Below are 14539 nucleotides of genomic sequence, written 5' to 3'. Positions count from 1 at the left end.
ATCTATGTCAGCAAGAATGTCAAACGATCCCATTCCGAGAAAATGACAAGAAGAATGCCAAAACAGTAAGCAGTTACTGTATGCACAATTCAAGTCAGTGCCTATGTCAAGGCCATATTTTTGCCTTGTAGTGTTTGTTTGCAGTTTCTTTTTACTGATTATAAACTCACAACCAGATTAACCCCAATGATAATTACTTATGACATAAGCTAGCATCAGTGATTTCATTTGAGGTGATCTGCATGTTTTAGGACGGCAGGGGTTTTTTTACAAAAGGGGGGCGCTGGGATGTCTTTGGGGGGCGTTTGGTCGAAGGTAAACTTTACACCTTGTATGCACAAGAATACCAGTTTAGATTTTGAGCAACTTGGTAAAACTGTATTGTGTAACATTAAATCATGCTTGGCTGCAACTGTATCTATGGCAGCTCTCCTTCTCTTCAGTGTTTGTAGCTTCTTGACTCAGCTACTGTTAGCTTCAACGCATCAGTTCAGCGTTACACCAGCTGATGACGTTGCTGTGATTCACTTTGTCTAGTATTTTTATTTTTGTACATATGTTTTGGCAGTTCTGTGATCATGTCAAAGCAGCAACTTATATTAAAAAAGTGTTTTATTTCCGTTTGAAAGCTGCCCGCTTCAATGGAAGGAAAACAGAAAATCGCTCTTGTAAACATGTAATTACTAAAATTAGGACACCCTCACTTTGTATCCCCCTGAAAAATGAACCCATTTAAAAAAAAGAAATCCCTCCATGGGTGATACCACGAAAGAGGGCGTTTATTTTATAGCGTTAACACCGGCGCTGTAAGTGGTCCGGTATGAAACGGGTGTGATAGAACAACGGTACCACAGCATTTTCCGTTGTTTTAAAAGGTTTGCGTCAGTCTGCCTTTTCCCCATCGATACGCTTTCCCACCACCCCGCACCTTAGGGGATTAAAAAAACAACACAAAAACAAACAAACAAACAAACAAAAAAAAAAAACAAATAAAAAAAAAACGNAGTTCTGTGATCATGTCAAAGCAGCAACTTATATTAAAAAAGTGTTTTATTTCCGTTTGAAAGCTGCCCGCTTCAATGGAAGGAAAACAGAAAATTGCTCTTGTAAGCATGTAATTACTAAAATTACGACACCCTCACTTTGTATCCCCCTGAAAAATGAACCCATTTAAAAAAAGAAATCCGTTTATTTTATAGCGTTAACACCGGCACTGTAAGTGGTCCGGTATGAAACGGGTGTGATAGAACAAAGGTACCACAGCATTTTCCGTTGTTTTAAAAGGTTTGTGTCAGTCTGCCTTTTCCCCATCGATACGCTTTCCAACCACCCCGCACCCTAGGGGGTTAAAAAAACAACACAAAAAAAAAAAACAAAAAAAAAAACAACGCACACATTGCGCAAAACTCTGAAACAGGAGAAGCGGAGCGACGAACTAGATGTGAATTATGGCATAAAAACATAGAATCAGACGCTGAATAGTGAAAAATCAACACATGATGTGAAACACATGACGATTAGGCGGCGCAGCAGGTGATGAGTGAAGATTACTGATTGTCAATAAACGATAAAATAAATTTAGCAACAGGAAAGAAAGAGAGGATAGTACTAATCAAAGGAAACTAATTGGAAATGAATGAAGAACAAAATGCAAAAATAAACTAAGAAACTAAAGTAAATACAGAGGAATAAACTAGTATGGCAAGACTTTTCGAGCAGTACTTAATACACAGGACTGTATGGCAAGAATAAACAGACACTATTTCCAGATAAAAGGTAAAATAATATTGTTGAAAGTGTTTGTTGAGACCACATCTAATACTGAGAATAAATATATCTTACTGACCATAACAGTAAAGAACTTATCACTTATGTTTTTAATTAGATTTTATATATGTAGTTCTTCAATATATGTAGTTCTTTCAATTTGACTCATTAGGATTTGATTAAGAACCAGATTTGTTCTTTATATTTTCTGTCCAGCCCTGCGACAGACTGGCGACCTGTCCAGGATGTACCCCACCTCTCGCCCGGAACGTTAGCTGGAGATAGGCACCAGCACCCCTCCCGACCCCACCCCATTTTCTGACAAGGGTGTTCAGAAAATGGATGGATGGATGGATGGATGGATTTTCTGTCCAGTAAAACTATTAATCTATAAATCAATAGACAGGTTTATATAAAGCTATATTCCATGTTTCTGTCTCATATTTGTATGGCGTTAAAATGATCTGGAACTTTTGGTTTTCCACTGAAAGCTTTGGTTTGCACAATAAATGCCACGTGGGTGACATTTTATGGATGATACTCTGATGTCCCATTCTCCTGAAGGCAGCACAGAGCTCCACCACCAGAAACTCACAGAAACACTGAAGAGAAGAGTTATGATTAATGTAGTTACAGTTCAATCCATGTTTTAATGTTGCAGAGTTCAGTCGTTTTGCAAATAGTTCAAAGTTTAAACTGGCATTGTTACACATCTTTTATCTGGTCATTTTGTGTAATATTTAACAACTAGAAAATGGCACAGAACAAGAATATTTTTTTCCACTTTGATTGGCTTCTGTTAGGCCTACCAATTTTAAGTTGAATGTCCATTGCATTTTTCGTAGACATGTGTGAAAATAATTTCTATTCACATTGCTTTTTTTGTTCTCTGGGAAATTATTTTTGACGATAAATACAGAAACAAGCATAAAAAAAAAGAAAAAAAATCTACAATAGTGATAGTAATATTCATAATAAAATAATAGTCAGTGCAAAGTAGCCTACAAATTATTTGGTGGGGGGCGGTGAGGGACCTGAAGAAAGGCTTTGGGGGGCGCTGGCCCAAAAAAGGCTGAGAAACACTGTTATAGAATATCGTCTTCGGAAACACGCAGTGCCTATGATAAAGCACAAGGGGGCGGTAATTCACCAATAGGGTGCTTTCCAACTGTTGTTAAACAAAAACGAAGAAGGCGGACTTCAACGTGTAACAGCTGAGTGCCTGTGAGAAACCTTCCTGCGGTACTTCTCCTTTCATCATAGAACTTTGAGATGGAGAATGATATTCTCGTCTCGCTGGAAGATTTAGGGTAAGTGAACAAAGCTTCTGTCCCACTGGGGGCGGAGGGCTGTGTGCATAAAACCCTAAAGAGCTTCCTGCTCTCTGTCCTGTTTTAGCTACCTGCTGCAGTGTGTAGCTCTGACAGCTAATCTGAGAGGGCAGAAACATCAGCTGAGAAGTGATGTTTATTATTCTGTTGCTTCAAGTGAGAGGTCAACGTTTCCATAGCGGTGTAAGCTGAGCTCCAAATTGGTATAGGTGGTTTGCATGAAGCTGCGTCAGCAGAACTTGCCGAGAATGGGCTACCCCGCTGCCTGCCTGCCTTGTTTGTCGCTCTTTATGTTAAGGGGTCAAATTTCTAGAAAATAGGATTTATGCTAACATTACAAATGTAACCTGTATATATAAATATGCAATGAATTCATGGAAGTCATCAGAGTTTAGGAGTTGGTTTAAGTCCTTTACGTGCTGATTGCTTGGCAACATGGAAGAATGTCCAATGGAAGATTCAGACGGGTTATTTCTGCTGGTGCCTGTTCACGGTTATCGTCCCGTGAGAACCTCTGCACAGTGATCCTGTTCAGCGTAGAAAAATCTGGAATTTTTTTTCTACGTCTGGTTAAATTTGTGATCTATCAAGCCATTCATCTTTTTTATTTAGTAGTATCAATCTTTTCTTTTATTTCTTAGCTCTCAATCTATTATTAAATCTATTCAGTCCTCCATCCATCTTCTTTTTCTCTGTCCATCTTTTCATCAAGCCATGCTTTTTTATTTGTCTGTCCACCCCTCTGTGTTTCTTCTCCATCTATCCATTTATCTATCATCTACTCGTCATGTCATTTATCAATCTTCACCTGTAATCTATCTATCTATCTATCTATCTATCTATCTATCTATCTATCTATCTATCTATCTATCTATCTATCTATCTATCTATCCAGTGAAATGGGCTGTAGAGGACTGGGAGTTCTTGTAATGCTTTTATGGAATTATCTTACACACGTGTAGGGACACTGCAATGAGGGAATAAAAGTTACACTGCAATGAGGGAATAAAAGTTGTGATTTTGAACTGATCAGGGTTTCTTGTGGTTTAGCTGCTTGTGTGTCCTGTTCTTCCAGCTACCAGGGCCCTCTGTTGGAGGATGGAGCTCTGGATTCTGCTGTCATGAGAGGAGCAGCTTCCCCGGAGTTCACCAAGCTCTGTGCTTGGATCATCTCAGAGCTCAGACTGTATCACAAGCTGGAAGAAAATGTCCATGCTACTAACTGTAAGTTTAGTAGCCCCACTCTAACCTTTGGCACTGCTTTCACTGGTGTTCCTGGCTTTTTCCACTCATGCCATAGCAATTTGTGGGACTCACATGTTTAATAGCTCCCTTACTGCCATGATGTTAGTCATATCCTATCATCTCCAGACAAACCAACAGCCATTTAGATATTAGAACAGGATTGAAAGTGCAGGTAGATCTTTTTTCATTTTGCAAATTGCACAAATATAAATTAGAGGAATAAATGTAAATAGTTATAGGTTTTTAGCTTCAGAAAACCTTTTACGACAACATATGACTGTGGTTGGTGGATTAATATCAAGGCTGAGACTGACTAATTGTACACCAGTAAGATTGATGCTTATCAAAACTTATCAAGCGTTTTTCGCTCATATGCGAGACCAAACCTGTGATGGGTCTGTGTTTCTGCTCCACATCTCAGGTCCCAGTGAGGCAGAGGGCTTCCAGCTGGAGATGAGTGGTCTTCTGTCAGAGCTTGCCTGCCCTTACAGCACTCTGACCACTGGAGGCATCACCCAGAGGTTTCTGAACAGAACTGACTGTCTGCTCCTAATCAGTAGGTTTATTACACTACACTAACGTGTCTCTGTTCAAACTTAACTTCGTTATACTACTTTGATGTACATGTTAAAAATTCAAATATTTCCAGTCATACTCTAAGCACTTTTTCACCCACTCACACTCACAAGCATGCGCACATTCATACACAAATATGCAGATTGGCAGGTAATTGGCAACTTGGGGTTAATGCCCTGCCTAGGGCAAACTGGCGTGTGACTGTAGAGAGATGGAATTACACTGATTACTGCTGAACCACAAGACGTTTTTATATCAATGCAGAAAAGCCTGGAGTCCACATTGTAAAGACAGAAATGATTTATTATCAAAAAGGTTTTTGGCAGATTTTTGATGCTCATAATGTGTAAACCATTCAGGTAACACTCTTAACAGTGAAGGCAGTTGATCTGTAGCGAATAATTTATTATTTTTTATTATCTGCTATCCACTCTGATCAGTGGATAGTAGATAATGTCTAGCCAGCAGAGTATAGTATTGTTTTGGCCATATGTAAAGAATATTCTTGCAAAAATTATATTAGTTTGATTCATAACAAACTTATTCTTATTGAAGAAAAATATCTCTGCCTCTAGTTAGCGCTTCTCCTTGGGTTTAGCTTGTGTTGCTTCCCTCCTTTCTCCTAAAAGAGATAGAGGGGAAACTTGCTGTGTTAGGTTTGCAGGTTAAATGTACTAACATACTGTTTGTTTTTTATAAAGTTGTGCTCCATGATTTAAAAAAAAAAATCTCAAAATTTTAAAAAGATGCTTTTGAAAGGGACAAATTGTTATAGCATAATGTTGAGTGCATACTTGTTTGTACCTTTGAATAACACTTCAGAGTACATATACTGCACACAAGATGTGGAGAAAATCTTATGGCCTCACAGCAGGAGTAGCAGCAGGAGAATAATCAGAACGTTAACTCTTAATACACAACTACTAACATAATCTTAATCTTATGTTTGCAAGCCTAGCAGACAAATTCCAGCAACAGTAATAGTGTTATTTCAAGTAATACTGTTGCTGTTTTTGAATGCACTACAATACTCCAACAACCATGTAACTTTGGCTGTGTGGTCATGATGGAAAGGGAAACTCCATCAAGACCAAAGAAACTTTGGTCTTCTTCAGCAGGTTTTCCTCCAGGATTGTCCAGCATTTAGCTGTAACAATCACCTCTTACCAGCTTCTCTTTAGCAGGATGCAGCCACCACCATGTTTCACCATGGGGGTGAGGATTTTAGGTTGTCTTTGTTTTCCACTGCCAAAAACTGTTTTGATCCCATCAGTCCAGATGCACTGCTGTATCTGATGTGTCATCTGAATGACTGTGGATAAACTCCAATCTTATGGTTTTCTTCTTACCATGCCAGATGTGTAGACTGGATGGCAAAAAGTATGTTTCCAGTCCTGGAAACTTCTCCAGGAATCAAAGCAATAATTTCAGAATAAGATAGATTATATCTGCATTTTTTATTTATTTGTTTATTTCATTCACTTACAGTTTAAAATGAAAATGTCACACGTTGCCATGAACAATGGGGACATGTGGGCGTGGCTAATCCCTCGCTGTTTGCATACGGTTGACTCTAAATCATATATGCATCATCCTATTTGCACTAAACTTGATATGATTGACCTTTGTTAACCTCTAAAGAGCCCAATGGCATTAAATTGTAAATTGACTCCACTGCGCCCCCTATGTTATTCCAACAGTTATATCTCCTTAATATATCAGCCGATCTGCATCATATTTTTTTATGCATCATTAGAGAGCGCTGCTGAACACGTCTATGTGCATCGCATCGCCTACTGAACAGGTGAGGGAATGATGTGAGAGCTTCGAGGGTGGTGAGCATATGGTGTGGCTAAAGCTCCTGCGGTCGCCATAGGGCCGGAGCGGCGCTGAGCTGCAAGGGCCTCCAACACCTGAATTTCTTATTTGCTGGACAATAAAGGCTGTTCCTATTTCTTCTTCAGCCTTTTTAGTGTCTGAGTTGGAGGCATCAAGAATGATCCTGATCAACAGGCCTCAGAAGAAAGCTCAGGAATCCGGCAGCCCTGTCTTCCAGGAGCTGAAGGGTATCTGCATGGCGCTGGGCATGTCCAAACCTCCATCCAACATCACCATGTTCCAGTTCTTCTCTGGAATTGAGAAGAAGGTCTGTCTACCTGGCAGCTCCACTTTTTTTTATTATTGCTAACTGTAAATCTTTACATAAGATGGAATAAAATGGTCTGTACAAGTTCAAAATAAATGAATATGGATTAGTGGATTTTACTCTGTTCTGTCAGCAGCATCAGCCTGTAAATATGCTCCAAGAGGGAGCTTTTACCTGTGTATTGTTGATCATTTTTATGCATATATATATAATTTTTCTTTTTTATTATTATTTTTCTCTATCTCAGTTGAAAGAAGCCATAAGTCGAGTTCCACCAAATCATGTTGGAGAACCTCTGCTGAACAAGCCCCTCGGACCTGTTCATATGGTAAATTCTGCTAAATGAAACAAATAATTCTCAGTTAGCAGAAAGTGAGTGAATGTTTCTTTACTCCCTTGTTTTTTTTTTGTTTTGATTTTTTTTGTCTAGGAAAAGATTGAGGCCATCAACCAATCTCTTGGAAATGAGTATGAAGTGAGAAGAAAGATGTTGTTGAAACGTCTTGATGTAACTGTGCAGTCTTTCGGCTGGTCTGAAAGAGCCAAGGTACGTTGCTATCCAGGCATTACCATGCACAAAATGTTTTTGGTTGTCTTTAATGGTGCTGACCAATTTTGACAATTAATAAAATGTGCTGTTATTAAAGATTTACATTTTTGGAAAATCTGAATTTCTTTTCACCAATGCACTCCTTGGATTTCAGAAGTTCAGAGTCATGTCAACCAACCCAGGCTGGGTCTACCTTCTTGTTTTACAAGCATGTTTCCTAGCTTGTATTAGTATAATATCAATGTATACTTTGCTCCAACAATCCCAGGAGGGATTATTGGAGCAACAGCTTTTTGAAAATATTCCCGCCATTTGTAATTTCTTTTTGAGAAAGGAAATGGAAATTGTATAAAAATTGATTAAAATCAGAAATAGTATTTTGGATGAAAAAAAAAATCTGAGATTATATTTTTAAGTTATGCAACTTATCTGTAGTTTTAATTATTTATGACTTCTAAGGGTAGATTTTTGTCTAACTTAACAAAATGGAAATTAACACTATAAGGAAAATTAGCTGCATACTTTTGGGGATTATCACATTTTGTGAGTTCAAAATAATCCCACCTTCTATTTCCTCTTTCAAATGTAGAGTACGAAGATAAGTGTGTAATGAATGAGAGGTCAACGACGGGATGCACTGAACTCATAATGCACTTTTTCTATGTGAATTTTGGATTGACATTATGAACATGTTCACCTAAAGATTTTAATAAGTCATCCTGAAGGTTTTTGAATATTTTTTTTAAACAAAGTTCTGCTAATTTCTCCAAATCTTACTGTGTTGAAGCACTGGGTTGAATCTGATAGAGAATCTGTAAAGCTATCCACAGATGAGGTGAAGACAAGAGGACTTTCAACCTCCAACAGCTGAAACTCATCACAAAAGATTAATGGTCACACATCTCAGTTTAGACATACAAAATCTCAGCAGCAATAACTGGGAACAGCACATAATCAGGCCCATATAAAGTTACATATTTTTGTGTGCAACTTTTCTTATTACAAACTAAAAGACTTTTTTTTTCTTTTCCCGTGTTTTGCTAAAGATCCAAGCTGAGAAGTTAAGTAAAGTGTACCAGCCGCTGCGTTCTGCCCTCCTCACCAAAAGCAACATTTCTGTCGCTCACCTTCTTGCTGCACGACAAGACTTCTCCAAGATCCTTCGTACAAGCAGTGGCAAGATAAGAGAGAAGACAGCCTGTGCCATTAATAAGGTTGGTGTGTTCCAACAGCGTCACACTGTCTTCCTTCTATTAAATCAGGGATATCATGATATCATTTTTTTCCTTAATTGTAATCATCATTTCTGTCATGTAAGCAAAAATAGCCACACCAGAAGTTGTCTTAAAGAAATATTTTCTGTAGTTGACCATGTACTTTTAAACAACGGACAAATCTACAGACCATTCGTTCTTTAGACAGATTACACTTCACACTCCTGACTACTTGGTGCAGATGTGCGAGACACTTTCAACTTTATGCATAGAGTACATGGCAGAGGGAACTAGCTCAATAATTAAAAATCTTAAAAATCCCATCTTAATTTCAAGTATTACCTGTTTACTGAACTAAATTCATCTTGCTGATCAGGAGCTGACAGCACGCCGAGAGTTATGGACATGAAGCTTTGGAGCGCGTCTGGTTCAAAAGCACATTCCAAACTTTGGCGGAAGAAGCACGTTTAACAAGTGTACAGTACATGCAGAACAAAGAAAACTAAATGAGAATGCTATGTTCTGTTGATCTATTTATAGTCTAGATAAAGGAGAAGGCAGTTTTCCCTTTTGACGAAAGACACTAAGGTGCAGAAGTTAATTAGACTGTAACAACCAGAGTACACTGGACAATAAATACATATGCAACCCTGCCCTGCTCCGCTCAGTGACTCATCCAGGAGATTTGCACTTGACTCAGCCTGCGGTTACAACAAGCGACAAAATGGAACTAGAAAACATTAAGCAAAGGATACAGACAGAAGTAACACTGCTTACTTATGGTCTAAAAGTGAAAGCAGTAAAATCTTAATTAAAATAGTATGTCAGATTTAATTCAGCCTCAGGGCTTTAATTAAAGTTAATTAGTCTAGTTGAATCGGGCTCGGACACGACGCTTATGGGCTCAGTTAATGCCGTTCTAAAATCTAGCGCAGATTTCTCTTCCTAATGGCGACCAGGAGAAAGTTCTGAGGCTGTGTGTTCATACCACAGCAGGTGAAGCGTTCGTAATTTAAGTGGAGTCGTTTAATTTTATTGTTCATGTGTAGTTATTGGGGTCACAGTCATTGTTTTTTGTCTCACCGGAAGAAAAAGTTAGTTCGTCTGCTCTGTGTAATCGAATCTTGATAATCTGCTCAACTTGTTGAATATTAAATGGATAGAATGAAAATGATATTCGACTGAATAGCTTATGTAATTAGCGTCATTATAAAAATTGACTGGTAAAATAGATAACAGAATTTTTTTGATGCTAACACAACCTCTGAACCACAAACAAAAATAAAACATTTGTGGAACGGATCATATTTTCACTATAAATGTAACAACTAATGTGTATTTAAAATATATGTGTGAATCTCATCGGGCTGGATTGGTAATTATACATTTTGGGTCAAAACACTTTGATTTATTTCTCAGTTTATCCAAACATACGCAGCCTTGCATATGAAACCAGTGTTGGCTACAAGTCGATGGCCTGAAGATGGGGGACAAAATGGAAAGACTAGAAGGAAAGGAAACATCTGCAGGCTGATGCTGCCAAAGATGAACATTTCACACACACATTTGCTCTAGCTTTCACTTCTGCAGCAACAGATGTTAAGCAGCCACATGAAATGAAGGAAGAAGAGCCTTAGTGAAGAGAGCAGCAGATGATGCAACACTCCAGATAAGTTTTTGAGGAGGAAATAACATTATAATGTGATAAAAAAACTAAGAGAAGTTGAATTTGTGTAATACTCTAGCCCTACCAATTTATTAATAACACAAATCAGATGACGTCAGATGTCTAACAACATCGAATTTGTTAGATGTCTGCAACCCTGACACCTAACGCTGGCTACGCATATGGTAACGCTGCCTGTTTTATTTTTTTTGTAATCTCATTGATCTAAAAACCCTTTAGCTTTCAGCAACTTAAACAATACCTGACTTTGCTCCTCAGGTTCTGATGGGCCGAGTGCCGGACAGAGGTGGAAGACCATGCGAGATCGAGCCTCCGCCTCCAGAGATGCCGTCCTGGCAGAAACGTCAGGATGCCCCTCAAGGTGGAGGGCACTACAGTGGGTCCCACGGGGGTAGCAGAGGGGGCTATGATAGCTTTTCGTACGGTGGCCGTGCAGGCTATGAAAGAGGTGGTGGAGGGGGACACGAAGACAGGGGGGCCAGAGGAGTCGGTGGCAGAGGAGGGAAGGTGCAGGGAAGCTGGGGAGAGGGAGCTGGAGGGGGGAGAGGTGGGTACAGCCAGGGTCACTACCAAGACACAGGAAATTATCATGGGGGAGGAGGGAGAGGAGGTTATACGGGAGGGGGAGCCAACCAAGGAGGATTCCAGGATCAGGGCTTTCATGGAGGAGGAGGGGGTTACAACAATAGTTATAGCCAGGACGGGGGCTGGCACCAGGAAAGAGGCGGTGGCCGTGGAGGCCGAGGGGGCAGGGGCAGAGGCAGCAGAGGAGGTCAAAGTGGAGGCTGGGGGGGTAGAGGTGGTCAGAATTTCAACCAAGGAGGACAGTTTGAACAGTTTTTTCAACATGGAGGGCAGCAGTACAACCAGGCTGGCTTCAATCAAGGCAGACACTACACCAGCTGAAGATGCAGTTCGGGGCTTTACAGCAGAGATCAGAACACTGAATTCAGGAACTTCAGAGAAAAGCCTTATCTGAGCAGGTTCAGCAAACTGAAGCAAGAAATATGTCCTCTACATATTTTTATTTGGGTCACGTTCTCCGTCGACTGTTAAGTAATTGAAGATATAATCTTTTGCGTCCTGGTATGTATTCATTTTTGCCTTATTAATTCGTTTTGAAGCTGCCCTCCAGCTCTGTTTAAAATAGCTTGTGTAGCTGGACTCTGCTGTGCTGATTTCACCCTGTTAGTTAAATCGGCCTTACTGAACGTTCTTCCTTAACACAGAAAGCGTTCCTCACATGTCAGTGTTTGTGCACCTATTGTGTGCAGTGCACATCAGTACCACACACAGGAGGGTCACTGAAATCAAAGATTACTTGAAAGCGGTGTCAATTTTCCAGTCCACGTTTCATTTCAGTATGTTTGACTGGAAATTTCTAAGTTACTTATTTAAAAGATGCCAACTTGCACAGCTGTGTGGAAACAGCTATTAATGTTGGAAGGTTTGTATGGATGTGTGAATGAGGAATAAAAGGAATAAAAATCCCTTTTTGCATTGAGTTGTGTGGTGATTTCATCTGTAGAACTTGCAGTATTTAGTGTTGACTCCCACTAATGGCCCATTTGAATTGAAATTGATATGAAACCCAAACGGGAGCAGTAACCAAAATCATAGATGATCTGCTTTGAAACCTGAAAAAAAATGATGCTGGGAAAAGATGCATCCATTTGATGTATCGTTATGAATCAACTGGAAAATGATTCTTTAATCAGAATTAACATGTATTCATGCAAACTAATGATGGTTATCTGAATGATTTAGTTCACTAGAAGCTTATGCATATTTGGTCAGAAGATTAATGTTGCGGTCAAGTTGGAAAGTGAACATTAGCCTCACAGATCCATTAATAATAATAATAATCCCTTCTGGGATCAACGGAACCTCAGTAAATAATAGACAAAAAAAATTATTCAATACAAGACTCATTTTGACTGGAATTACTAAAATAAAAGTATTTACAGCAATTGTTCTCAAATAAAAGTAGCACTACTTAAAAATATTTTTACTCAAGAGAATAAGCATCCAAGAAATTACTCAATAGTAAAGTATTTGGTAAAAAGACTACCGAGTAGCCAAAATGAAAATAATTTATGTACATACCATAATTACAAAAATAAAAAAGCAGGCAACAGATCAATTTTTCATAATCAAATTCTTTCAATATAATACTTATGGAAAAAACTTCCAAGTCTGTGTTTTGTGATTTTTGGTTAAGACCAGCTTGTTCTTACTTCAGTGAAGTTACTCACAGTAGGCAGATATCCAGAAATTTTACTCAAATTAGTATGAGTAATGATACTTCATACAAAAATTAGTGACTTAAAAGTAAGAAGTGTTTTTTCCCCAAAAAAGTTATCAACTAAATGTAGCTGATTAAATGTAGCTAGTTATTACACAACGCTGATTTTTTTTTTTTTATTGTTCTTGGAATGCATTACACCCTCTGGTGGCCCTTCATATGTATTTACTTCCTCCTCATCCAGTTAAGAAGTTTTTTAGACTTGCGGGACACCCTGGCCCTCTAACACTGCTGTAGACTATAGACAATTCATCATGAGTGCATATTTATTCTGAGTAGTTTCTCTGAAAATGTACAATATTTTGGGCCATCAGAAAAAAAACATTTTAATTTGTATTTCCAATCTTTATTTTGAAGTTTACATGCCGGATTATTCGTCAAGACCAGTGGTCCCCAAACTTTTTCCTGTGAGGGCCACATAACTTTTCCCTTCTCTGGTGGGGGGCCGGAGTCAGACTGTAACAGAAAAAGTTTGACGTTTATCACCTGCCCTGCCGGAAATTGTTAGGGCGGGGCGATTGAAACTGTTCAGCGGGGGTTCGCGTTTCTAGATAGAATTCTACCCAGAAAGCACATGGAAAAAAAAACGTGAGTGAAAAGGTGGACTGACTAGTATATATTCCATTTAGGGAAAGTAACTTTAACATCTGAATTCCTCATATGTTAACATAAAGGCTTGTTTGGAAGTATAAGCTGCTACTTACAGGCATTGCTTCGAAGAACTCGACCTGGAATGCGGCGTTCATAACAGACACGTGTGTTCATCTGCTCTACCAGGGAGCACTGTTCAAGACCCTTCAAATTATAGGCCTATAGCTCTTACATCTCAATTAGGGAAAATAATGGAGAGAATTGTAACAGACTATCATATTTTCTTGAAAGTAAAAATAAATTTTCTCCTTTTCAAAGTGGTTTTTGTAAAGGGAGAAATACAATGGATGCAGTATTGTGCTTGGAGTCGGAAGTAAGGAAAGCTCAAACGAATAAAGAAATAATGATAGCTGTGTTCTTTGACATAGAAAAGGTGTATGATATGTTATGGAAAGAGGGATTATTGATTAAATTAGAAAAACTTGGCATAGGAGGTAAGATTTACAACTGGGCTTTAGATTTTTTGTTTGGTAGAGAAACAAGTTAGGGTTGAGGCAACTTTCTCTACTAGATATATTGTTGAGAATGGTACCCCACAAGGCAGTGTGTGTAGCCCAATTCTTTTTAATATTATGATAAATGACATTTTTGATGAGATAGATGGTAGTATAGGGAAATCTTTATTTGCAGATGATGGGGCTTTGTGGGTGCTTGGACATTATCTTATATATTTACAGAAAAAGATGCAGGATGCCATATTGAAAGTGGAAAGTTGGGCAAACATGGGGATTTAGAATGTCAATTGCAAAGACCCAAGTTATCTGTTTTTATAGAAGACATAAGGAAGTTAATTTGAATCTTTATAATCAGTAGCTTGAGCAAGTGAATAAAGTGAAGTTTTTAGGTGTCATCTTTGATGAAAAATTAACTTGGAAACAGCACATAGAATCAGTTCAAAATAAATGGAAAAAAGTAAATAATTTGTTGAGATGTCTTTCTGGTCAGGAATGGGAACTTCAAGAAGTGGACTGTTGGCTCTCGTGAGATCTTTTTATTATGGGTGTATAGCATATATGGCAGCTGCTGACAGTCAATTGAGAAAACTTGATAGTGAACAAGCACAAGGA

The 14539-nt window shown here is 38.6% G+C and overlaps 1 protein-coding gene across 1 annotated transcript; it reads left to right on the top strand.

Annotated features, from left to right (window-relative positions):
• The first annotated feature begins 2879 nt into the window (after window positions 1–2879).
• Window positions 2880–12016, top strand: fam98a (family with sequence similarity 98 member A). Its single transcript, XM_007573939.2, has 8 exons — window positions 2880–3077; window positions 4174–4322; window positions 4765–4899; window positions 6884–7065; window positions 7313–7393; window positions 7496–7612; window positions 8662–8829; window positions 10775–12016. Exons 1-8 carry the CDS (start codon window positions 3040–3042, stop codon window positions 11420–11422), a joined length of 1518 nt encoding a protein of 505 aa, XP_007574001.1. The 5' UTR covers window positions 2880–3039; the 3' UTR covers window positions 11423–12016.
• Window positions 12017–14539: the final 2523 nt, after the last annotated feature.

This window comes from Poecilia formosa, unplaced genomic scaffold (genome assembly GCF_000485575.1).
Source record: "Poecilia formosa unplaced genomic scaffold, Poecilia_formosa-5.1.2 Scaffold340, whole genome shotgun sequence".
In the NCBI taxonomy this organism is placed as follows: Eukaryota; Metazoa; Chordata; class Actinopteri; order Cyprinodontiformes; family Poeciliidae; genus Poecilia; species Poecilia formosa.
This window is presented reverse-complemented; position numbering and strand designations above follow the sequence as displayed.